This window comes from Mirounga leonina, unplaced genomic scaffold (assembly GCF_011800145.1).
Source record: "Mirounga leonina isolate KUSES-001 unplaced genomic scaffold, KU_Mleo_1.0 Mir_115, whole genome shotgun sequence".
Lineage (NCBI taxonomy): Eukaryota > Metazoa > Chordata > Mammalia > Carnivora > Phocidae > Mirounga > Mirounga leonina.
In genome coordinates, this window is record NW_023270268.1 from 64,101,297 (window position 1) to 64,127,767 (window position 26,471).

Consider the following 26,471-nt stretch of genomic DNA (forward strand, 5'->3'; position numbering starts at 1 on the left):
ATAAATTTTATGTATATTTTACCGCAATTTAAAAAACCCAAATGCCATAAAGATGGACAACTAGAACAATAGGGGGAAAAAAGTGAGGACAGAAAGAGACCCATGAGAGCTTGGTATATGATAGAAGAAACATTAAAATCAGTAGGGAAGAAAACGGACTCTCCAATGAACAGTGTTGGACAACTGGCTACTACTGTGGTAAAAGATAAAATTACATCCCTATCTCACATCACACATAAGTTAGAGTTGAGTGTTGCTATCAAACTATGAAAGGCCAAACTTTAAAACTTTTAGAAAAAAAATATATGGCAATGTCTGCCTAGTATCAGTAGAAATTTCTTGGACATGGTATGAAAATCTGTATTAGTTTTCTAGGGCTGTTGGACCAAGGTGCCACAAACTGAGTGGCTTTCAACAATAGAAATTTATTCTCTCACAGCTCTGGGGGCCAGGAGTTCAAAATTAAGGTGTCTGCAGAGTTCTGAGACTCTGGGTCTCAGATCCTTCCTCTGAGACTGGGTAGAATCTTTCTTTGTCTCTCCCTAGCTTCTGGTGACAGCCATCATTCTAATCTCTGCCTCTGTTGTAACATGGAGTTCTCTCTGCGTGCCTGTTTCTAAATAATTTCCTTCTTTTAATAAGAATACCAGTCTTGGGGTACATGGGTGGCTCAGTCAGTTGAACGTCCACTCTTGATTTCGGCTCAGGTCATGGTCTCAGGGTCATGAGATGGAGCCCTGCATCAGGCTCTGCGCTTAGCACAGAGTCTGCTTGTCTCTCTCCCTCTGCTCTTCCTCCCACTCTCTCTCTAAAATAAATAAATAAAATCTTAAGAAAAAAGAATACCAGTCTTATTGTTATAAAAATCCACACTACTCCACTATGACCTCATCTTAACTAATTATATCTGCAACAACCCTGTTTCCAAATAAGCTCACATTCTGAGGTAGTGGGAAGTGGGACTTCAACATACCCTTTTCGGGGGACACAATTCAACCCATAACAAAAGCATTAACTATAAAGGAAAAGACTGATATATTTTAACACATTAAATAAAAAGTGAGCAATTTATTTCCTTTCTTCTGTAAGATATGTCAGATAAAAGATATCATGAAAAAGAGATTAGAAGAAGATTTGAATAATCTTGGTACCATAAAACAAATGCAAGTATTAAACAAAAACTACACATTTTAACATGTCATTTTTATTGAAAAAGTAACATATCTTACATATTTAGTATAAAAATATAGAGTAAAAATTAATTTTCTCTTTCATTTCAAGGTTTTATTTAACACACATTGTAGTCTTTTTCTTTGAGTTTTAAATCCTTGTTTAAAAGGTCTTTGGAGCTCCTGGCTGACTCAGTCAGTAGGGTGTACGGCTCTTGATCTTGGGGTTGTAAGTTGGCGCCCCACGTTGGATGTAGAGATTACTTAAAAATTAAATCTTTAAAGAAATAAGAAAATAAAAGGTTTCTTCACTTTGAGATTACTTTTGAAATTCCTCAACGTTTTTTTTTCAGTATAAGGGATAAGGCAGTGGCTGGTTTTAAATTTTTTTCCCCATAGGATTAGGTATTCATTCACTCCATCATTCGTTTATTCACAAATATATTTTGTGTGGGTACTATGTTAAGGTACTGTCCCAGGTCCTGAGGTTACAGATGCGAGCAGGACTACATGTTCCCTGCGATCACAGTGCTTACATTCTGGTGAGAGGAAGCAGGCTTTAAAAAACAGAATAACAAATGAAGTCAATTTGTCAGTATGTAAAAACTTAACTAGTGTTATAGAAAATAAAGTAAGAAGGGCCAGAAGTGCCAGGTATCTGGAGCATGTCATAAATTTAAATTTAAATGAGCCTCTTTTGAAATAACTTATTTGATCAGATACGTTTAAATGAACGTTTGAGCATACAAGCCCAAAGTATGAATTATACTGTGTTTAGGACAACAGTTAGAAGAGATTGGACAAATACTCCAACTAATTTTTTTCTCCAACTGGTTAGATTAAATGGTGAAATAGAATGTTTTGTGTCACAATTTTGGCAGATAAAAGCAATTGCTCTTCTTCTGACAGAGGCAAGTAACTGAAACAACCTTAAGCATTTTTATACTAGACAATGACATTTGGCAGTGGAGGATGGGGTAGAAGGGTAGGGGGTGGGGATCAGATCTTTCCTAGGTTCTTTTCTGCTAATTTACCTGTGTTTGGCATTTCCACTTTCCTATTCTCCTGCTCCCATGAGACCAAATTGCCTTGTTCTGATTAGCTGTTCACTCATTATGGAGTCCTTTATCAAAAATATTATCAGTGCTTTTGACCAGCCTGACTTTTGGGAGTGAAAATCACAAGTCATTCAGAAATAATTCTTTGTTCACTGAGCATAAATTTAGTTAGGTTTTTTTTTTTAACAAAATGATATTATTTTGAGTAGAATGTTCTTATTTCCATCAAATCCAGGTGTATGAGATAACTCCTGTGAGGTCATGCACAACACAAACACCCTTTGCACATTGCATATATTGACAGAGGCTACCTCCCAAGATCATGACCTTTTTGTGGTTCTCCTTTCAACTTTGGCAATGTTGTCCCTAATGGTAACCTGGAAGTGACCAAGGTGATATAATACTTATGAGATGGATCATTGGGTGCCTGGGTGGTTCAGTCAGTTAAGTGTCTGACTCTTGATCTCAGCTCAGGTCTTGATCTCAGGGTTGTGAGTTCAAGCCCGCTGTTGGGCTCTACATTGGCTGTGGAGCCTACATAAAAAATAGATGGATCATTAATCTTTCTTTTGGAATCTTCACAAGAGTAGATAATAAAGACAGCTGTTTATTGCTACACAAGTGTTTGGAAACAGAATCTTTTAGATTTCTGCTAGCAAACTGATATCTGCTAGATCCCTGAAAGTTCTTTCGGCAATTTCACTTTCTTAGAATGACTTGGTCATTTTCAGAGATATTAGAGAAGCACGTGTTGCTTTTTTGGTCTTTTGGTTGAAGTGGCTTTGCTCCGACTTCCTTGCTTTGCTGTGAATGGTCACTTTGAGAATAATGTTTTTCTTTGCAGATTATTTAGCCAATTAAAAAGGCTCCAAAAAAACTGGCTTCTTGGTCCATGTCAATCAATTGCTCATTATTTACAGAGACAAAAATTCTATCATTTTCCTTAAGTTCAAATATCCCACCTTGATAGATGGAATAGAGTCCATATTCAGAATCTTTAGACCAACAACTATTTCTAGCACTTTTCATCAGCAGTATAGGGTCAGGATAATTTGTGTATTTGTAAATATATTGTACCATTTGTTTGTTTTTCTTTCTGTTCTGTTCTGTTGAAATTGTTCCCGAAGTTTCCTCAGGTTCCTGAAATCGAAAGTATGTTTGGGAATAGATGTAATAAAACCCCCTGTGAAGGATAATAAGCTCTCCATTCCTCAAGTGCAAATTATTCAAGAATGAATGTCCTTTTCTTGATGACTCCCAGGAGTTTATTTTCTGGCCCAAAGCTTTTTCATTCTTGGAGCCTGGATGAAGTTTAGGGAGAAAGAAAATTAAAAGAAAGAAGTTTGTAGCAAAGGTAAGAATTATCTCAGTAGCTGTGGCTAGCCAGTTTTTTGGTGGGGATTTTAAAGAATTTCAATCTAGTATAAAACTTCTTGCTCCTTCAATCTTACAAGGATTCTAAATTTCAGTCTTATAGGAATCTGGAGGCTACTGTATCATTGTGATCTGCTGGAAGTCCCTTACTTTTCTGTACCTCATCCACCACTTAGGCCACAGGTCTAAACTATAGCATGAGGGATGATTAACTCAGATGGCAATCTTTACTCCTGGACAGAACTTCTGTCCCAAACCCCTGCCTCCCTTCCTATGCTGGTGAGTGCAAATGAGTAACAGATAAGGAAACTAAAAGAAACATTATCAATTTTTCAAGCCTGGAGCTCAGAACTTATTGCTATTTCTTTGGGTTTCTTTGGGTTCCTTCTTGGTCTTTCTCAGCAATCCAGAGTCAAAGGCACCATTCAAGCAGAAAACATCTCTAGTCCACAATAAGACAGGGCACATGGTTTGGCAAAGAGAGCTCAGATTTAAAGATATTCAGACCCCTGGGTCTTTAGCTCCCAAAGACTTTGAGTGAAAAAGGGCCCTACCAAAACATGATATTCCTTTAACTTTGGGCTCATCTCCAGGATTGGTGCAAAATTTAGTTTTTCAACAGTGTAAAACAACTATCGTGTTTCTTGGTGAATAGTAAACAGTAACATTATAATAATGATCTCACTCATAGGCAGAACATGTCAATCATTCATAAAGCATGAGTGGAGGAATACCAGGAAGGCAACTGTCCCGAAAAAAAAAAAATCCCACAATCTTTTCATATTTTAACTGATACCTGAAATTTCTTTAACTTGGGATAAAACCTCTCATCATAATAAAAGCAACTATTTATTGAGTACTTACAATACACAGGAATTTTGCCTGCGCTAATCTTCAGTATTTTATGACTTAAAGATTATCTTTACTTTGTATCTGAAGAAACTAAAGCTTGATTTGATTAGGTAATTTGCTCAAGACATATATCTAGGTAAGGAGGAGCTGGTATTCCAACATGGATATTTCGACCGTAAGACTCTTGCACTGTTACAGCACTGCGTGGACACCGGTTCTTTAGGTAGAAATAGGCTTACTTTAATTGGTTAAATTATATGAAACTGACATATCTGTGGCAACTTCCCATAATTCAACCAAATACAAATGCCACAAGGAATACCTAGTGACTCATGGTGAAAGTAAATAATTGATTCAGAACCTTTAGAGAGGAGGAAGATTTGATGGGAGTGAGAAAGAGAAATTACTTTGAAGAAGAGGAAGAAAAGCACAAATAGGGGCATGGGAAACTCAAAGACAAAGTTCTCCCACCACATAACTTTCCTGAGAGCAGTTATTGAACTATTTGTCTTGTAATCTTGCTTCTGAAAAGAGTCAATCTGAGCCCAGATTCCTACGAACATTTTGTAGACAGCCATATCGGCATTTCATGTACAAGTTAAAAGAATAAATTATTTGGGAAAAATTTTTCCATTGTCTTCCTTTAAGCCATTTATTTGTTGTTTCTCTTACTTGGAACTGGAAACATGCTTCTTCTCCAACTGCTTCCAGTTATGTGAGCTGCTACTCTCTGAAGACGTCTTTCACTTACTACGTAAGGAATATTTAGCTGCTTTTCTAAAAGAAAAATGACAAAAAAATCTTCAGCACTTGTCAAACCATTTTCAAATACATTGTTATTCAGAGCTTATCAGTCAGACATTGTAAGTACACTGGGCTTCCAAAGTGGCTTGTAAAACAGCCTACATTTTAATATGATGATCCATCTATTCCAGCTTATGTTTAATTTCGAAAGTATTTTAGATGAGAAGAATAAGCAGTAACTTGGGTCAGAATTTATCGGCATTTCAAAGGTAAGGTCCAACCAGAATATAACAAAATGAAGATTCTGGCCTTTTCCAAAGCAAACAAACAAATAAGTAAATAACTGTGGACATGTAATAATTCTACTGAGTCATTTAAAGTGCACAACTAACCAAGCACTGGTGAATTTCCACGAGTTATATATAGAAACAATCAGAGCGATCCTAATTCTAAAGGAGTAACAGCGATAACCAGGGTCTATAGACGCTACAAACTGGTTCCCAATAGTTCATCCCCCGCCCCCCTAAAAGAAATATGAATTGGCATACTGGTCATGATAATCAGTATATAAACATAAGAATCATGAATTCATAGACCATAATAAACAAAAAACACTTATGGATCACATTCTGCAGGACTTTGGGAGCAGCCTTTTAATATACAAATTCAACAAACTACCCTTTAAAAAAAATCAGCTCAAATTCCCCCAGTGTGCTTACACTGGTTGTTAAGATAAATGATATTCTTTCATCAAGCAAATATTGCCAGGAATGAGGCACGGCACTATGGCGGACAGGGTTGCAAAGAATAATCACCGATTACACTGACTGAGCCCTCAAAGGACTTACAGTCTTTTAGGAAAGATATGAACTAGACAGTGAAAATTTATCTGTGAGAAATATAAATAAAGGGGGATGTGTGTTCAGAAGAGGGAAAGATTCCTATTTATTGGAGGACTGAGGTCAGGGGAGGGTTTGTGCTAAGGCTTACTCCAACACACCAAAGTGCCCATCACGTCTATGCCAGGCACTCTTTTAGGAGCAAGGAGAAAGAATTAGAGACAGATGAATGCAAGCAAATATTTGGGGTGCAAGGATAATGATCTGAACAGGATGAGGAGGGGCAGACTTGGGAAGGAAGGAAGGAACGGAAGAAGGGCATTCTAAGAGATCCAGGACAGGGGCTGGAGGCAGGATGCACAAAGCATTCCTGGGCCACAGCATGGGAGGAGTTCAGTTTCAGGCTTGAATGAGGAGCCGAATGATAGAGGATTTGAATGTGAAGCTAAGAGATGTGGATTGTAAGGACACGGAAAGACTCTGAAAGATTTTGGTAGGAGAAGTGAAGAGATAATGTGTTGTGCTTTAGGCTATCCTATCTCAAAGTAAGGTTTGATGGGTAGAAGGTGGGAGGGCTGGGGACTGGCAAGTTACCAGACTATAACTGATCAGGACTGAGAATAGGAGGCCTTCATCGAGGCTAGTAGGAGGTGGAAATGAAAGGAAGTGAGACAATTTCATAGGAAAGGAATGAATAGGAAATAATCTCTTCCATCTATCTGGTACAAGTTGTTACGTATTCAGGATGGGTGGGCATCTGTACAGTCCTGAAGACCAAACATATCATGGGGATGCATGATCAATTACATAATACTCTCAGAATGCTCAGCTTTCAAGGTTGATGTGTCCTTTCACCTTTAACTTTCACTGTTAAATAATTCATAATGCCTTGCCTGCCCTTAGACCTTAACACTTTGTTTTAGAATATTCAATAACCGAATTCAATTATAAATATCTTACATTTGAGGTCATTGCAATTTGGGAAAGCCTAAATATAAAAGCAAATTCTAAAGAGGAGATTTCAATAAATAAGTAAACAAACAAACAAACAAAGAGGAGATTTCCTACTGGCTACAGCAAACACTTCGTGGAAAAGGAACCCATGAACATGTCTATTTGGGTGTCATGAATAAATCTTGGTATACTGATGAGCACATGATTTCTACATCTTATTGTGATGAATAGAGAAGAGTAGTCTTCTTACAACACTGAAAATAGTACATGCATCTACTGTAGACCATGGATCTGTTGTGCCTCATCAGAAGAAGGGGAGTGTTCACCGGTCTGTCTACCCCTTTCACTTTGGGGAAAATAATCAGAAAGAATGTGTAGACCTTGAGAACAGGTCTTATCCTTCATGTTTAATAAAGCTTATTTAATAAAGAAAAATGGGAGTTGTTAAGCAATGAGGAAGCTTGTTGTTTTGAAAAAAGAGAGTTGGAAAAGTAAAAAGACATCATCACAACACTTACATTAAAGAACTGTTTATTCTCTGCCAGGCTGGTGGTGCCCTAGGTTGGCAGTCTCTGGTATATGTATTCAGGCCTCTGTGGCCACTAATATGGGAAGATGGGGCTATGGTGAGCCAAACGTGAAAAAGTAGCAAATTTTATTCCATAGTTTTATTGACTTGTGTATTCATTAAAAAATATGTATTGAGAACCTTCTATGTGGAGGGATGGTGGTAGCACAATATTATGAATGCACGATGTGCCACTAAATCGGGCACTTCAAAACGGTTCATCGTAACATTTTCAAAGGTGGTGGAGTGGGAGGATCCTGAGCTCACATTCTCCCACGGACACACCAAGGCTACGACTGCATATAGAACAGTTCTCTCTGAACAGGACCTGAAGACTAGCAGAACAGATCTTCCACAGCTAAAGTTATAAAGAAAAATCACAAGGAGAAGAGTTGAAAGGGAGCAGAGACAAGGTCTGGTCAGGACCCACCCGCAAGGTGATGTGATCTACAAGAGGAGGGGGGATACATAGGTGTGGAGCTCCCCCTGGGGAGCAAGGGAGTCAAGACCCACATGGGGCACTGCCCCCCTGTCTGAGGACCTGCACTGGGACGACAAGCTCTCACAATGTCCGGCTTTGAAAATCAGTGCGGCTCACCTCCAGGAAAGCCAGAGGGCTACAGGAAACCAAGAATCTGCTTTTAAATGGCTTGCACACAAACTCACTCACTCCAAGACCCAGCACAGAGGCAGCGGGTTCACAAGTGCCTAGACCATATGTGAAGGAGATTTATTGACTAATTTCAGGGCATGTGATAGAAAGGCAGGGATCTATAGGCACTTGCTTTGGGAACAGAGAGCTGGAGGCCTTTCCTCTTACCCTCCTTCTGCCTAGCTGGCCTGATGCACTGACCCGTGCCAGTTCTCACTCTCTCCGTCTACCTTGCTCGCACCGCTCGCCTCGCCCTGGCATTGCCCTGTGGACCTGCCCCACCCAATCTGCCCATCCTGGTAGAAGGTCCTCTACAACAGCCCGGCTGAGATCGGTGTCCCCTCAAAGCTGCTCCTGCCCTGCCATGGATAGATGCTCAGCATCCCTGATCATCAGGGAAATGCAAACCACAACCACGGTGAGACATCACCTCACACCTGTCAGAATGGCTAATAACAAGAAGACAAGCAACAACAAGTGCTGGCAAGGGTGTGGAGAAAAGGGAACCCTACTGCACTGCTGGTAGGAATATAATTTGGTGCACCTGCTCTGGAAAATAGTATGGAAATTCCTCAAAAAATTAAAAATAGGAAAACCATACAATCCAGCAATTCCACTTCTGGATATCTATCCCAAGAAAATGCAAATGAAATCACTATCTTGAAAAGATGTGTGCATCCTTATGTTCATTGCAGCATTATTTACAATAGCCAAGATATGGGAGCAGCCCAAGTGTCCACTGATAGATGAACGGATAAAGAAGCTGTGGTATATATACACAATGGAATATTACTCAGCTATAAAAGACAATGAAATCTAGCCATTTGAGACACCATGGATGGACCTGGAGGGTATTATGCTAAGTGGAATAAGTCAGACAGATAAAAACATATAATGTAAGATTTCACTTATGGGTGGAACCTAAAAACAAACAAAACAAGACAAACAGACACATAAAAACAGAGAACAAACTGATGGTTGCCCGAAAGGGAGTGGGTTGGGGAGATGGGTGAAATAGGTGAAGGGGATTAAGAGGTACAAACTTCCAGTTATAAAACAAATAAGTCACGGTGATATAAAATACATTACAAGGAAGATAGTCAATAATATTGGAATAACTCTGTATGGTGACCGATAGTAACTATACTTATTGTAGTGAGTATTTTGTAATGTATGTAAATGTCAAATCACTATGATGTACCCCTAAAACTAATATATTGTTGTATGTCAACTCTACTTCAATGAAAAAATAAAATAAAATGAGAATGATACCTCAAAAAAAAGTTACTTATATGTTATGTGAATTTCATCTCAATCAAAATACAAACACACACACACACACATGCTCATGAAAGGTGTTACACCTCAGGGCCAGGGGGATAAAAGAATCTACTAGGTTTGGAGCATCAGGTTAGGGGCTAGGTATAGACAGATGAGAGAAACAGACATGTGTTCTATCTTTGTGGATCCTTAATCTAGTAGGGAATCAGATAGCACACAAATAAAAAATATATATACAAATAAAAGGAAATGCACAAGATAAGTGCTATAGACATAGCAGGGTGGGGGCGCCTCGGTGGCTCAGTCGTTAGGCGTCTGCCTTTGGCTCAGGTCATGATCCCAGGGTCCTGGGATTGAGCCCCGCGTCGGGCTCCCTGCTCTGCGGGAAGCCTGCTTCTCCCTCTCCTGCTTCTCCCTCTCCCACTCCCCCTGCTTGTGTTCCCTCTCTCACTGTGTCTCTCTCTGTCAAATAAATAAATAAAAATCTTTAAAAAAAAAAAAAGAAATAGCAGGGTGTGGGAGGAACTTACTTAGAAAGGTAGGCAGGGAATTTTTCTCTGAAGAGGTAACAATGAGGTGATAGGATGAGAATGAGAAGGAGTCAGTTATATGAGAAGCCAGGAACGGAAGAAGCCAGCCTGGGCAACAGCCCTCAAAGGGAATGTGGGTTGAAACAGGCTGCTGACCATGAACAGGAAAGTGGTCATGGCTGAGGGACCACAAGATGAGAAGTGTGGTGGGTAAAGGATTGCTGAGAAAGATGACGAAGCAAAGGGCTCTTGCATAAAGAAAGGCATAGAGCCTCGTGGTGGTCAGAAGCAGAGAAGACGGGTTACGTTGGGGCCCTCATTTATCTTACCTCCAGTCATATTCCAGAAAGGATTCAGATGACTTATGTACAACACATTTGAAAGTAAAAAGTAAATAACTGAAGAAATCAAGGTGAAGGGGAAATCCATGGTGGAAAAACAAGATTCAAATGAAATAAAGTTTTGACCACAGGTCGGGTCCCAGAATTGGCTCTAAGCTTTCTAACTGCCAAACGCAAATAGGAAAATAGAATCAAGTGGCTTGAGAAACTGACTCGCAGTCCGAGGGGGGACGTGTGGATGGGAGCAGAGAAAAAGGGCTGGAGAGCTATTCCCCCTGTCATGATGTCGACAGTAGAAAATTAAAATAACAAACAAACAAAAAATACTACCTGGAACTGTAGGAATGGTTTCCTCATAGGTTTTCAGAATCATCTGCAAACAGTATTGAATAAATCTTGTTAATTTCCCTCAAAATTTCAACTGACTACAGAATGTCTACGACCCTTCTTGCTGATGTCTAAGATGTCATTTCTATGTCAGATAGGAACCTCTGAAGCTTTAGCTGTTCAAGCGCAGCGTTTGCACGGGGTTGGGTGGGAGCTGGGGGAATACTGAGGCAGAGGCTGCTGTGGAAAGCTGTTTCTGTGGAAAGTTCTGTTTCAAAGGCCACACCTGGAGCAGCCCAGGAGGAAGGTGCCATCTAGCAAGTTAGATGAAGCTAATGTTCCCCAAACCTCCTTGTGGCTACTGGATGTGGTGCCCAGGCCTCCTCAGTTTCTCCGTGTGGGGTGTGAGTCTGCAGGCAAGTGTGTGTGTAAATGCACTGTGTAATAGTGTTTTCAGGGGCTTCGAATGGCTGGGCAGACCCAAGCCTCAAGGGGTAAGGCATGCTTCGCTCTCTCTCATGAGACCCACAGACACACAGAGCCCATCAAGGCAGGACCTGGCCACACTGTGTCATTCTCTCACTTCTGACACATGGCCAGGGCATCCTTCACATAAACATGTTTTACCAAGTGCCAATACCTTTACTAAACAACTAGTATCACCTTCTTTGTACTAACCCGTTGGGAAAACCAGTAAGAAAGAGGGAAACCTTAGTCTTTCTATTGGATAAGCTAGTAGTGCTGAGCGCATCCGTGGCTTCTAAAGTCCCCTCCACTTAGTTCTATCACCTGGGCTTTCGTCCATCACTGCCCTCCTTTTCCGCCACTGTCGTTCCTTTTGAAACTGCCAGAAACTCCCCTCCTCTGTACTCCCACCCCAAACCAGAAGCTCTCTGCTTTCCCCTTGGTCCCAAACGCTGATCCGATAAGGGCAGGTCGGACCTTAGCCCAATGGGCATGGGGTGGTGGCCTCAGCATAGTCTCTCTGTCTCTCTCATTCTGGGATAGAAGTTAGGAAGGAAGGAAGGAAGGAGCAGGAGAGAGAGAGGGGTAATTCCTATAGTGTGGGAGGCAGAATAAAAAATGATGACAGTCGGGTCAGATGGACCAGATTCAAATGTGTCAATCACTAGCTCTTGGAGACTTTGTTCAAGTTACTTAACTGATGTGAACTTTAATTTCTTCATCTATTTAAAAAAAAAAAAAAGGAGGAAGAAGGGGCCTAGTTGGTTGAGCATCTAACTCTTGATTTCAGGGTCAGGGTCAGGGTCATGGGATCCAGCCCCAAGTCGGGCTCCACACTCAGTGGGGAGTCTGCTGGAGATTCTACCCTCGTCCCCCTTAGGTTCTCTCTCTCTAAAATAAATAAATAAATCTTAAAAAAAAAAAGAAAGAGGAAGATAATAATTTTGATTCCTTCCTCATAGAGCTGTTCTGAGGATTAAATGAGATACCATATGGAATAGGGATAAGATGTTTACTGGAAAATAATCTGTTCCATTAATGGTGCCTGAAAAAAATGGGAAATCCTTCCCCGCTACCCTGCCACCACCTGTCTGTGTCCTTTCCCAGCCTCTCCCTATTCTAGTGAGTGGCAACGTGTGTGAATGGGAGGGAGCAAGAGAACAACAAGAGAGAGGTATGTGGAGTCTATCCCCACTACTTCTCTAACCCCCAACTCCCAGCCCCAGCATCCAGCCCCCTTCTTAGGCTCCAGATTTATGCCCTAGTTCTGAGTCCCTCTCCCCTGCCACCTGTGGGTTGCCCCCACCAACCCAGGGACTGCCGAGTCCCATTCCTCAGTCTCCTCAGGAGGCCCCCCTCCCCCACCCCAGGCTTCCTGGTCCTCACCACCTGGGGCAATGGAGTCACAGCTGCTTTGGTATAGCTTGTGTACAGTGGGCACCCTGCCCTGGCCTCCAGATGAGGTCGGATTTCATTTCTCATAGAAATGGCATCCTAGAGGACATCTGGGCTCTACTGTGAAGACTGCTTGGGTTATCAACTGGAGCCCTAACCACAAGCATAACATTGTTTCTATGCAAAGACAGACTGAGCACCAAACAATGGACTTGCAATCATATCTTTAAAACACACCTCCTTCCTGCCCTGGGAATGTCCCCAGTATTTTTTTTTTTTTTTTAAATAAGGATGTTCTTTCACGGTTTACAGAGTATTTTCATACCCATGTTCTCATCTGACCTTTCCGGACAGGCAGAAGGTAAAACTATGAAAGTAAAATTACGTGATTTAGTGAAACAGTTTGCTGACATAGTGTTTCTGCTAGAAATCCTGTTTAAGCAACTTCCATAAACAGATATTTTGTAATTGGTTATTTATTAACTATAAATTGAGATGTCATCACCTTCAATTTCTCAAAGTATCTCTTTCTTCCCTCTTCTTTTCCTCTTTCTTCATCTCTACATGCATACAAAAATAAATATATGTTTAATTCCAGAGATCAACAAGGCTGGAAGAGTATAAAACACCAGTATTTGGCTTCTTCTGTCTTCTGAGCAACAATACCAAAATCACACACATCTTTTATTGTCGTGTGACCTGGAACACATTGCCCTGTCTGTGCCTCAATTTCCACAATGGGAGATAAAAAAGGTTAGACTCAATGGGGAGGCTCTCTGGAGTAGAGGAGTGAACTCTAGACCAGGAGTCAGCCAGGACCCACTGTTTGGTGCTGTTCCACTTTCTCCTAGTTCTATGAATTCAGGGAAAATCACTTAAACATTCTGGGCCTCAGTTTCCTCCTTTGCAAAATGAGCCATCTCCACTTGATGATCTTAAGTGCTCCCTCTCCTGCGACCTTCCACGCCTGCTGGTGGCGTGACCCCGTGGTCCACCTACCTTTCTAACAACCTGACGGAGTTGCCACTTCACTTGCCAGCAAGGGTTGTTCATACTCTCCTCATCATCGGGGTCCCAAGGGATATCATCTTCCTTTAAGAAACAAGCGATGCCACTTTGGGAGTACTTGTCCTGCATCTGGGTTAAGATGGAATAGAACACAATATTACACACAAGAGCTTTTTATTTTTGTTCATTTACGAGTTAAAGCAAGAGGAACTGATGGATGACAGATTCAGAGACATCTTGGCACCTTAGATAAGCTCATGGCTTGAAATAAAAGCAAGCATGCTGTCCTTTGTCTAGTGAATACAAGGAAGCAGCTGGATATTGTGGAAAGGTTACAGGTGTGGGCCAGACATCCTGGGTCACAATGCCCTTCACTGCCCCGGTGTGTCTCTCAACAAATTGCTTTTTCTCGTCTGTGTCTGTTTTTTATTTGATTTTTGAACTGGTTCAATGTGGTGATCTTTGAGGTCCTTTCCAGCTCTGGGATGGTGAGGATCCCATTCTAAAGATGGGAAACCACCTAGGTACAAAGTAGGCAATAGAAGGGCGCCTGGGTGGCTCAGTCTGTTAAGTGTCCGACTTTTGATTTCAGCTCAGCTCATGATCTCAGGGTCATGAGATCAAGTCCTGAATTGGGCTCTGGGCTCAGCGTGGAGCCTGCTTAAGATTCTCTCTCCCTCTCCCTCTGCCCCTCCCTGCTCAAGCATTCTCTCTCTCAAAAATAAATAAATAAATAAAAAGGTAGGCAATAGAGTCCATTTAAATTCCAGAATCCTAAATAAAAATTAAACAAGTCCTTTGTGGCCTTTGGGGTGCAGGTAATGTTCTGTTTCTTGATCTGAGCTTTTGGTGTTGGGTAAATTCTAGTTACTGTTGTGATTTCTACTCCTCTGGATGGCAGAATCTTAAACATATTGCCACTGGAAATTTTAATGTTGTTTTATTAAATGTCCACACTAGCCAGAGATTTACCTCCAGACACTTGGAACACCATTTGAAGGTTTGTCCCCTCCTTCTGATTGAGAGCAAACATTTATAATGACCAGGTAATTGTCAACAAAGTCCTAGCTTCATATTAAACACACACACACACGTATACACACACACACACACACACATGCACTCACAAACACAAATGCATGCACGCATACATCCCAAACCATCCAGCACATTCCAGGCTGATAACTGGTTAATTTTACAAAGAAAAATGGGAAGTCCATTCAAGGTCGGACATTAGGTTTTTTTCTTTTTTCCGGTTTTTGTTTTTAACAACTGGGATTGAGGAGATATTATTTCCCTGTACAAATCTGAATCGCCCTTCTCTGGAGAAATAAATGGGGAAATGGCCATTTTTACCTGTTGTTTGAACTCAGGGGACTCCAAAGCTTGAAGGAAAGATCAAACTTAATGATGCTCCTTCCTATAAAAAGACAACCTCATTCCAAATCAAAATAACTTGTTTATGAGAGGTCCCAGCCAGAGTCACATTGTTCTGTGCCCAGCCATGTACCCCTCGGACATTTGATCAACCTCCCTCAAGGGCAAAAGTACAAACCTGAGTTGATGAATTCCTTCCACGTACTCTGGCATAGAACATTCATTTACTTTTTTTTTAATTTATTTTTAATAATAAGTATTATTTCTTTCTTTCTTTTTTTTATTCTTATGTTAATCCCCATACATTATATCATTAGTTTTAGATGTAGTGTTCCATGATTCATTGTGCATAACACCCAGTGAACATTCATTTACTTTTAAATAAATGTTTACTTTCTTTCTTCCTGTTTTTAATTACAAGAGCCAAACATTCAACTTAGTAGATGTATTAGGGGTGACAGCTGGGTCCACCTGAGTGGAGATATGACCAGAGGTGGAGTTAGACAACATTGCTTTGCCCCTTCACTCCCCATGCTCTTCTCCTGTAGACATCTATTTGCATCTCCAATATCTGTGGGAGCTAAAAAGCATTTCCCAGGAAGGAACTCAATTGGGTATGCTTTAGAAATACAAGAACATTTCCAGCAACTGGGGGTGGGGAGGCTCAGAGAGGAGGAGCTGGATTCAGTACAAGGCCAGAGGTTGGTTCCAGGAAGAGCAAGTTAGCTACATTGGACACCATCCCAGCACAACCAGTATGGGTGTTTTCTGGCCAGACATTGGTTTGATGAAACTGAATAAACAGGCTCACAGACTTCTCTAACTTGTTGAAATGAAAAGATGTGCATGACACAGAGAGGAGGGCAATTTATTTTCTTCCTTCATAGCCGTTGGAAAGTCTCTCAGCCTGAAAGGATGAAGAACAGGGGAAGCTAAGGCCAGGGGCAGGAGAAGGCAGAGCTGAGAGCTGCCTGGGGACCATGAAGTAAGGGAGCTGGCAGCTTCCTGGGAACTGAAGAGGAGTGTGAGAGGGTGGGTATGCAGCAGGGCCCAGCCCAGGCCAGAACCAGCTGCGGCCTAGTGGTTCTGAACACCGGCTGGGGATTTTCCGGAAACACCTCTAGGAGGTGGGAGGGAGAACCCTGAAAATTGAATAAGATCCTAGGTCTACCTGGGAGGGAGGTTGACAAGCTAATGTGACTCCATTGTTACCCCAAATTTAATGAAGCCTAGAAACATTGATGGTATACAGGCAACCTGCAAAATATAGAAAAGTAAAAAATCCTTTTCTAAGTGAAAAATAAACAAACAAAGAACCCACTAAAATCACCCTAATCCTACTTCTTAATTAACCTCTAGATGATCTCTCTTGTTTGCTGGATTGTATGTGGGCAATTGTGTGTATGGTTGTTTTCTCTTAAAACTATATAAAAGTGTCATGTTCTTTAAGCCTACAAAAAATCATATATAGATAGCATAGATATTTTTTAGGGCATTCTCTGTAGAAAATTTATAAAATATAGAAAAATAAAGAGGAAAAAAGACATTCATAATCATACCATCTAGAGATCACAATGATCAACACTGTGGTATTTCACCTTCTAGACATTCTATGAATAAAGACTGATTTCCAAACAATCGAAACCCAAAGGGAAAGCCCCAACCCTCCTCCCCATCCCCACATATTTCTTGCATATTCGGTGGTTTCTCCTACAGACTTTGACCAGTGCTGGTGACTAGCTGCCTAAGGAAGGGGGTGCCCTGGTTGTTTCAAGAATGATTCATGATGATTAATGTGATGAGTCCCTCTCTGTCCTTTTTTTCCCCACATCCTTCCCACTTCAAAGCATGAATTTCTTGAAGCATATTTCAGACTAGAGCTATTCTCTCTTTAACCACGTCTGGGTGTTGGGGGCCGGGGGACATGCGTGCTATTTTCATTTGCACGCCACTCAGACAGCTTTTGCACCAAGTGCCTGCTCTTCTGCTCCAGATGCCCCAACAGGTGGATTTCCACCGTGACTGCTGTGGGTGCCATCACAAACATGGTGGTTGTCTACGCCAAGGCCAACCAGTCCTTGGCAGGGCTTGTGGTCTCCAGGGGCTTCGAGGCAGTGGCACTGACTTTCTCTGCTGCCCTGACATGCATTTCTGAGAATCATTTTCTGCAAACCACAAGTAGCATAAAGAACCATTTATGGAGATTGGTGGCTAAGGGTTCCCTTCTCCTTTGTCCTTCCCATCTATGATGCCGCAGTGATAGGCAGTCCCCTTGTCATAAAATGTTCCTAGAGAGACATAAAACTTTAGAGGCTAAGCCCATATTTAGTGTTCGGGCTTGCTAGTTTCTACAGTCTTCTTTGTGCTTATTTGTGAAGGTCCGATCAGATGTTATGCAGCCCTCCTTAGGCCACACTCCCTATAATCCTTGCTCAGTCTATCTTCTGGAAATTTTCATCAACCAAAGTGGAATCTGTGATCTGTTTTAGGAAATTAATTTTCTTAAACTTTATTTTAAAGATTTTATTTATTGATTTATTTGAGAGAGCGAGAGTGCATGAGCTGAGGGAGAGGCAGAAGCAGATTCCCCACCGAGCGGGAAGCCTGATGTGGGGCTCAATCCCAGGACCCTGGGATCATGACCTGAGCCAGAGGCAGACACTTAAGCAACTGAGCCACCCAGGTGCCCCTAGGAAATTAATTCTTATGCTAAATATGCTTTTCCAAGTTCTACACAGGCAACCAAAGAGACTCAGATTCATTTTTCCTTGCAAGCATTCCTGATGAAGTGGGTGATGACTTCAAGAAACTTCTCAATACTAATTACAATGGCTATAGTTTACTGAGCACCCATCTAATGCCATGGCTCAAAACTGGGCTTTCCCTTTAACCTGTTTTATAATTTTGGGCAAATCACCTAACTTCCTGAGCCTTATTTATCTGTAAAATGGGGTAATTCTATTTATAAGATTGTGATGAGGATCAAATAGAGCAATATTTTGCCAAGTTTCTGGAACACAGTATTTGCTCAACATCGGTTAATTTTCCTCCCTTTCAGGCACTCTCAATGAAGTCTTCCGTATGTCTATACATATATGTATCCATATGTAACTATGCAATCAAGAAAAATGTATGCATGTGCAGAGACGTTAAGCTTTATTCGAGATTCCCATTTTTATAGTCGACTTTAAAAAAACACTTGATCATATACACAGAGAAGTGCATGAGTCTGCTCAGTCAAGAACTAATTAATTCAGTCTTAAAATTAGACCAACTTGGGGCGCCTGGGTGGCTCAGTTGGTTAAGCGACTGCCTTTGGCTCAGGGCATGATCCCGGAGTCCCGGGATCGAGTCCCGCATCGGGCTCCCTGCTCAGCGGGGGGTCTGCTTCTCCCTCTGACCCTCCCCCTTCTCATGCTCTATCTCATTCTCTCTCTCAAATAAATAAATAAAATCTTTAAAAAAAAAAATTAGGCCAACTTGTAATGTCAGCAAACTGAGGGAATGACTTGCGTAATAAAGAGACAGACTCGTTCTGTGTATCCTGCAAAGTTAACAAAGGTTAGGACAGGCTAGCTCCGATTTCATAAACACAGCAGTATTCCAGCTTCTAAGGTAGACTTAGAACTAGAGGCATGTTTATAGTTACACTGATGTTTTAGTTACAAATATCCAGACTCTTCTGAGTCTGCCCTAGAGCAAAGCTGACCTCATGGGTCATCTAAGGGTAGCCCCTAATTTTCACAATTACTTGCAAATCAAACAAGAGTCTACGTCATCCAAATCCAAAGGAAAAATTTGCAACCATTTGAGATAAGCAAATGTATACTCCACAGGGTATACAAACTGCATTTCCTTAACAGATACTCACTCTATGGCATTTGGATAATTTATATTTTTCTGAGACCCTTCTACTTGCATTTCCTAGCCAGCTGGTAGATGCAATGTTGCTTTATCATAATGTAGCAGGATGCAGTGTGCATCCAAGGGTGCAAACATGTCAGCCTTGTGGACACCCTGTTGTGGAGGAAGGAGTGTTATTTAGGTGCCCAAAGAACTGACTTCAGCTCCGCTTCCAAAGCCCTGTCTGAGCTATGTCATTTTGTCTGGGGGTCTCTAGGCTCCTCATCTATAAAATGGAGGGAGGGGGATATCCAAAGTTCCTTCCAGCTCACAGTTCTCTACTATATAATACACAATTAGTCAAAACATACATTAGAAGCCCAAAGCTAACTTGGTTTATTTTCGGCCATTTTGCATTCATAGTTTCAAAAGTTTTATATAGTTGAGAAATGCAGGAACTAAAATGGCACAAAGTTTTTTTCCCCCCTCTGTCAAATGTACCTGCATTCATACTTGGACCACCCACAGATATAGAACCATCGTTTTATTTTCCATTATTTTATCACGAACATAAAATGTGGAGTCCATCTGGTAACAGACTTTATTACAGACTTTATGCATGACACGTCTGCGGCTAGGGAATAGACGAATGCCAGTCCTTCATATCCTCCCTATTGTCAACACAGAAATGCCACAGATCTCAAACCAAAACATGTTTCAAAAATCGGACTTCCACCCCACCCCGTATCCTGGAGGAAAAAGATAAACCTGATGACATTCTAAGACTTGGTGCCTGCTTTAGTTCAATTGCTAGTATTATAAAATGCTCATGCTGTTGAAGAGAAAAAACAAACCAGGTTAGGAGTTTTGTTCCTGCGTCTGCTAGTGGCCGGTCGAGCCAGCTCTGTAACTGCACGCTGATCACACAATCCTTTCAACTCACACGTCTGCAAGGTCCTCAGTATTCACATGCATTAGCAGTTAGGGTCCACAGGCAGAGAGAGGGAACTTTTTTTCCCCTACTGTAAATTCTTCACAGAAGAGGACACAGAGGCAGTTAACCCCGGGGTGGCTGAGAGCCTCTGTCAGGGACCGTGTGCATGGTACTGACCTGCTTCAGCTCCCTGGTGAAGTACATGTAAGTCACGGCCACGCAGAGGGACTGCAGGAGCGCTGTAAAGATCAGGATCAGCACGCACGTCTGCCCGGGACTGGGGCCCCCCAGGGCCTGCATCTTGCCGGGGTCCTGTCCAAGTCTCACTGCTGCAAAGGCAGCCGGGCAGCAGGTTACTGTTGTCAAACCAACGAGGAGGGGTGGAGCTCTTCTTAGGTTTCACTTATTTAAAAATAGAATCAAAACAAAACTGAAAACAACAGGCTAGGAAGAGGAGAATTCCAGGAAGCTCTCTCCATTTTATAGGAATGTCAGGGACCAAGGAGGGAAACAGACATTAAAAATTTTTTAAACTGGAAGGGCTGTGTGTTGGGTCAAAGAGCTGCTTCCCCAGTGCTGGGAGCCTTTTGGGTCCCGTGGCTGTGCCTTTGCCCAGTGACTGTGCCAATTCCTAGGCTCCCATGCTGCATCTCATGCCAGCAACCTATCCCTGGGAGCAAGACCACAGATCTGACCATCAGCTGGGGCCACTCTAGTCTGGGGATGCAGGCTGCATCGGGAGAAGCTTCCTTTGTCATCTCTCCAACGTCACTCCGTGGCCCCATTCAGCAGTTCAGCGACCTGGCTGGTGTCTTTGGTTGGGAGGCTGTGTGGTGTGGGGGTTAGCAAACAACCTCAGGGGCTCAGACTGCCTGGAGGCAGATGTTGGCCCTGCTGCTTCCTGATGTGAAACCCTACTCGGGTTTTTAAGGGCTTTGTCCTTAAGCTTCAGCATCCTTGAAGTGGGGATGATAGTAACACCTACCCCAAAGTGTAGCTGGTGTATGAAATGAATTACTCATGCCTGGCTTCCTGGGGGTGCTTGGCAAATATAGCCTATAACCTTTCTAGCTACAGACATGGAGACTGGAGTGGACAAGAGGATGGAGCAGGGCCTGCTCACCAACTTAAAAATTAATTCCCTATTTAGTCCTAAGTGAGATTTTATTGACAGTGTGATATGGAATTCCAGAAAATGTCAGAAAGACCAAGGAAATGTACCTGAGTGGTTTAGACAAGATATATTCATGCCCAAGGATTAATGAGGTAAGAAATGTAAAGCATTCGTCGTGGTCCCTGGTTCCGCAACCCCAACTGTGTATATACATTTGTTTTGCCATCTTTATCTAGGTTATTATTTACGTACGTTAAAATTCATCAATTTCAAAGGTATGGTATACCCTGATAATTGTATACAAGGTGTAACCACCACCACGATCAAGTTATAGAATGCTTACGTTACTTTAAAAACTTTCTTCAGGGGCACCTGTGTGGCTCAGTTGGTTACGTCTGCTTTCAGATCAAGTCATGATCCCAGGTGTCTGGGATCAAGCCCCGCGTCAGGCTCCCTGCTCAGCCAGGAGTCTGCTTCTCCCTGTCCCTGTGCTCTCTCTCTCAAATAAATAAATAAATAAAAACTGTTTTCATCCCCCTTTGCCTGAGTTCAATTTTGAGACACTTCATTGAGTCCTGTGGCTATCTCTAATATTGACTTTCTAGGTTATTTTAAGAAGGTAGGTTACCTCTCTGGATGTGCTTCTGCTCTTATAAAATGAAGAATGTTGAAACAGACTTGTTCCTAGGGGCTCTCCCAGTACATTCAGAAAACAAGGAGGTGGGGAGCATACGGGCAGGATCTCAACTTTCCCTCTCAGTCCTTGAGAGCCCACGGATGTGGCAGATACTAGTGGGTAGAATCCTGTGGTCCCTTGAGACAGACTAAGTTTCCATTCCCTCTCTTGGTACTATGTAAACTTTTCTCAGTCCACCTGTTTCTTCATCTACCATATCAGACTCTTTTTTTTTTTTTAAGATTTTCTTTATTTATTTCAGAGAGAGAGAGAGAGCACAAGAGCGGGGAGGATCAGAGGGAGAAGCAGACTCCCTGCTGAACAGGGAGCCTGACGTGGGGCTCGATCCCAGGACCTTGGGATCATGACCTGAGCCCAAGGCAGTTGATTAACTGACTGAGCCACCCAGGGGCCCTCAGACTCTTTTTTTTAATTGAGATATAACTGACATGTAACTTTGTATTAGTTTCAGGTTTACAGCATAATTTGATATATTTGCATATATTCATATTATTTGTGTATTTTATAAAATAATCACCATAAGAAGTCTAGTTACAGTTTATCACCACACATAGGTACAGAATTTTTTTGTGTGTGATGAGAACTTTTATGAGTGACTCTCTTAGCAACTTTCAGATATCTAGTACAGTATGACTAACTATAGTCACCATGCGATACATTGCATTCCCACGATTTATTTATCTTATAACTGAAAGTTTTTATCTTTTGACCACCTTCACCCATTTTACCCACCCTTCCCTCTGGCAACCACAACCACCAATCTGTAACCTTTGTCCGTGAGTTCAGGTTTTTCTTGTTTTTTGTTTGTTTTGCCTTGTTTTTTAAGATTGCACGTATGAGTGAGATCATATAGTATTTGTCTTCCTCTGACTTATTTCTCTTAGCATAATACCTTCCAGGTCCATCTGTGTTGTCACAAATGGCAGGTTTTCCTTCTTTTTTATAGGAGAATAATATTCCATTGTATATATATACCATCTTTTCTTTATCCATTTATCCATTAATGGACACTTAGGTTGTTTCAGTATCTTGGCTATTATAAATAATGCTGCAGTGAACATGGGGGTACGTGTTTCTTTCAAGATAGTGATTTTATTTCCTTTAGATAAATGCCCAGAAGTGAGATTGATGGGTCATATAGTAGTTCTATTTTTAAGTTTTTGAGGAACCTCCACACTGTTTCCACAGTGGCTCTACCAATTTACATTCCCACCAACAGTGCACAGATGTTCCCTTTTCTCCTCAGCCTTGGTGACACTTGCTATCTCTTGTCTTTTTGATACCAGCCATTCGGACAGATGTGAGGTGATATCTCATTGTACTTTTGATTTGCATTTCCCTGATGATGAGTGATTAGCACATTTTCAGGTACCTGTTGATTATCTGTATGTCTTCTTTGGAAAAATGTCCATTCAGGTCCTCTGCTCAGTTTTTGATTGGACTGGTTTTTTTCTATTGAGTTGTATGAGTTCTTTATATATCTGGGATATTAACCCCTTATCAGGTCTATGATTTGCAAATATTTTCTCTCATTCCATATGTTGCCTTTTCATTTTGTTGATGGTGTCCTATGCTGTACATGAGTTGCGTGCAGGTTAGCTACTCTCCCAGAAACCTCACATCACATTATAATGAAAGTAAGGCTCAGACTAATTTCTCCCACACATGGAGCTATCACTAAACAAACACTTATTAGCAAACTGAAACAACCAGATCACCTGCCCTGCAATTTTATGAAGTCCCAGTTGTTTATTGTCTTGAGATGAGCAGTTCTCAGCCTTTTCTGCCCATTGAAATCACCTGAGGAGATTTAGAAAATACTGATTCCTGGGCCCCACCCCAGAGATTCTGAAGTAAGTGGTCTGGGGTGTACCCTGGGCATGAGAGGGTTTTTAATCTCCCCAGATGATTCCAATGTGCAGCCAGAGCTGAGACCAACTGACCTCTAAAAAATTTTAGATGCTCAGATTATCACCTTACACAAAATGTTCATTGAAGGCAGGAGTGACTGTATTTCATTGACTCTTCTCTTAGCACCAGGCAATCGGAATCCTCTTAATTCACAGCTAGACATCGAACAGGTTAGGAAACCTTAAATATCAATAATTTCAACAGACACCATGTCTAATATTCATTATTAACAAATCACTACTTCTACCAATGAAAACCAATTTCTGACTTTCATTGTGCCAATTAGCAGAGTTTATGGTGTGGGTGTGGAATGAACAATAAGAAGTATGGTAGCTCGGAGGGCCAGCTCTGTAATGAGAATGACAGAGACCACCTGTGGGTGTCAATTCATAGAACTCAGGACCTAGGGGATAATTTAAAGTAGTATGTTTTATTTTTTGTTTTTTTCTAAAAGTTGTATTTATTTATTTTAGAAAGTGAGAGAGGGCATACATGCAAGTAGGGGGAGGGGCAGAGGGAGAGACTTTCAAGCAGACTCCCTGCCTAGCGCAGAGCCGGGTGTGGGGTGGGGGTGCAGGGCTCCATCCCTCCACCCATGAGATCATGACCTGAGCTGAAATCATGAGTCTGACGCTCAAGTTACTGAGCCACCCAGGCACCCCTTAACTAGTACATTTAAAAAATCACACTGTGTTCATGGTTCTCAATGCTGGTTGCATATTGGAATCATCTGGAAGCTTTTAAAAACATCAAAGACTGAGTCCCACCCCATAACTTTTAAATCAGAAGTTCTGGTGGTAGGACCCAGATATTGGTATGTTTTTAAAGTTTCCTCAGGTGACTCTTATGTGCAAGCGTTCATTTGTGATGAAGCCCTTTGAAGTAAATTGTTGGCATCATAAAAGGTGGCTAAGCTAATACATTAGACATGACAACAAAGACTAATAAAATCAAGTAGACAGTATCATCAATATTTACCTTTTATAGAATTTTTTATTAAAATTTCAGTGCCAGCTCGTAACTACTCACTCTAAGAATGTGTAAGTTTACAAAAAGAACAAGAGCAAGATTTGAAGAAACACAACACTGGAAACACATGTTCCTGATTGAACCCCACCCTTTATCAAGCCCTGAATTACTTAATCTAACGAAGGGTGTGTTCCAAGGTCCCCAAAGCACCTGCACTCTTACTCTGGAACAAAGGCTGGTAAATATTTTCTGGAAAGGACTGGGTAGTAAATAATCTTTGCGACCTCGGTTACAACGACTCGACGTCACCAATGCAGGGCAAAAGCAACTGCAGATGCTACATACATAGTGGGACTGTGCTCTAATGAAACTGCCTTCACCAAGACAAGAAGTGGGCCAGATTTGTGCTGACGGCCTAGGTGGCTGGCCTCCACCCTGGGGCAGTCTGGAAGCCTGGTCACCAGCAGGATCAGCACCCCCTGGGAGCTTGTTAGAAATGCACATTCCCAGGCCCCCACCCTGGACCTCCGGAATTGCAAACTCTGGGGCTAGGCCCCTGCAAGCCCTCCAGGTGATGCTGATATGCATTAAAATCTGAGAACTGGTACTCTGCAATAATCCTTCCATGTGCACAGGGACGTCCTGTGTAGCTGTTTAAAGTCTACCTCTGGGCATTCTTATTCAGTAGGGCTACCAGAGGACCTAGTCTCTCTTAAGAATTTCAACAGAGGGGCGCCTGGGTGGCTCAGTCAGTTAAGTATCCACCTTCAGCTCAGGTCATGATCCCGGGGTCCTGGAATCGAGCCCCCCATGAGGCTCCCTACTCTGCGGGGAGCCTGCTTCTCCCTCTCCCCCACCTGTGCTCTCTCTCTCTCTCAAATAAATAAATAAAATCTTAAAAAAAATTTCAACAGAATTCTTAGATAAAGGGACTCATAACAGCTCTGCAGAAGTAGAAGCATGTACTTTGGATTGTCTTCCCTCACACCACCCTATGACAGGAGACCGTACAATCAGGCCCATTTTACTCATGAGAACACAGGCTGCGAGGAATTTTGCGAATTTTCCAAAGTCACACAGTTAGTAGGGGCAGATCCAGCGTTCTGACCTCACTCATTCTGACTCCAGAGCCCTGGCCGCAACCACGACCATTCCACCTGCCCCCTCCAACTCTAGGAGCAAAACTGGTGATCGACTGCTTAAGAAAGTACTTTTGTTTGGGTCATCTCACTTTGATTTAGGGAAAAGAAATTACTTAATTTGATTCGAGGAAGAACATTCACCTGTGCTGTGGGCATTTAGCTAAAACCTGAATCTATTTTTATTTCCCAGGTTCCTGGAGTCCTAACCAGAGAACTCCTTTTCTACTCTGGGCTGCAACTTGGCTACAGGAATGCAAATTTCCAGAGGAGAGCTCTTTACAATTTATAGAGTACTTTCACTCACATGTTATGTGTGACAAATGAACCCACACACCCCAAATGTTCTGAGCAATATTAACTTCTTTATTTTGTCCATAATTAACCTCTTTATTCTCATGAGGGCTTCAAGCTGAGAAGCAGGGTGGGGGAATCTGCATGTTCATCTCACTTTGATCTCAGTGGTTTTCAAGCCAATACATATTAAAATCACCAGGAAGCCTGTTGAAAGCGTGGCCTCCTGGGTCCCCACTCAGATTAACTGAGTCTGCAGCTTTCTCCCTGCACCCCTGCCCCACAGCCCAAACAGCCTGAAATAAGGCTGCATGAAGGAAAGCAAGGGGACATGATGCACGACCTTCTTCTGCCTCTGGGGTCTGTGCACCCCTCTTCGATCCTCACCTCTGCCCCACTTGCTCTCTTTCTCGTTCTCCTTCTTTCTACAATCCCCTCAAGCTAAAGGGGGGTGAGATTTTCTTTAATTCGTCCTAACATATCCTCATTGTCCCATAGACTTCCAAGCCTGCCATAGGCAGAAGAGCTGTTTTCTAAACTGTAAGAGAATTTATGTGACTCAAAATTTTCATAGTTGATTTTTCTATCATCTATCTATCTATCTATCTATCTATCTATCTATCTATCTATCTATCT

General features: G+C 41.8%; 1 protein-coding gene across 1 annotated transcript; it reads right to left on the minus strand.

Annotated features, from left to right (window-relative positions):
• Positions 1 to 1,527: 1,527 nt before the first annotated feature.
• TNFSF10 (TNF superfamily member 10) lies at positions 1,528 to 20,412 on the minus strand. Its single transcript, XM_034999050.1, has 5 exons — positions 19,889 to 20,412; positions 13,549 to 13,686; positions 10,693 to 10,735; positions 5,126 to 5,230; positions 1,528 to 3,528 (listed from the first exon to the last, which is right to left on the minus strand). The coding sequence occupies exons 1-5, from the start codon at positions 20,009 to 20,011 to the stop codon at positions 3,077 to 3,079; spliced, it is 861 nt and encodes a 286-aa protein (XP_034854941.1). The 5' UTR covers positions 20,012 to 20,412; the 3' UTR covers positions 1,528 to 3,076.
• Between the last annotated feature and the right edge of the window lie 6,059 nt (positions 20,413 to 26,471).

Bases quoted from the DNA above. Each gene is read 5' to 3' on its own strand.
- TNFSF10 (XM_034999050.1), bottom strand. From the start codon at position 20,011: ATGCAGGCCCTGGGGGGCCCCAGTCCCGGGCAGACGTGCGTGCTGATC. The intron at 13,687-19,888 runs GTCAGTACCATG...ATCTTAACCCAG, and splicing joins TCACCAGGGAGCTGAAGCAG to ATGCAGGACAAGTACTCCCA. The intron at 5,231-10,692 runs GTAGTATTTTTT...TTTTTCTTTTAG, and splicing joins AACCATTCCTACAGTTCCAG to AAAAGCAGCTAAATATTCCT.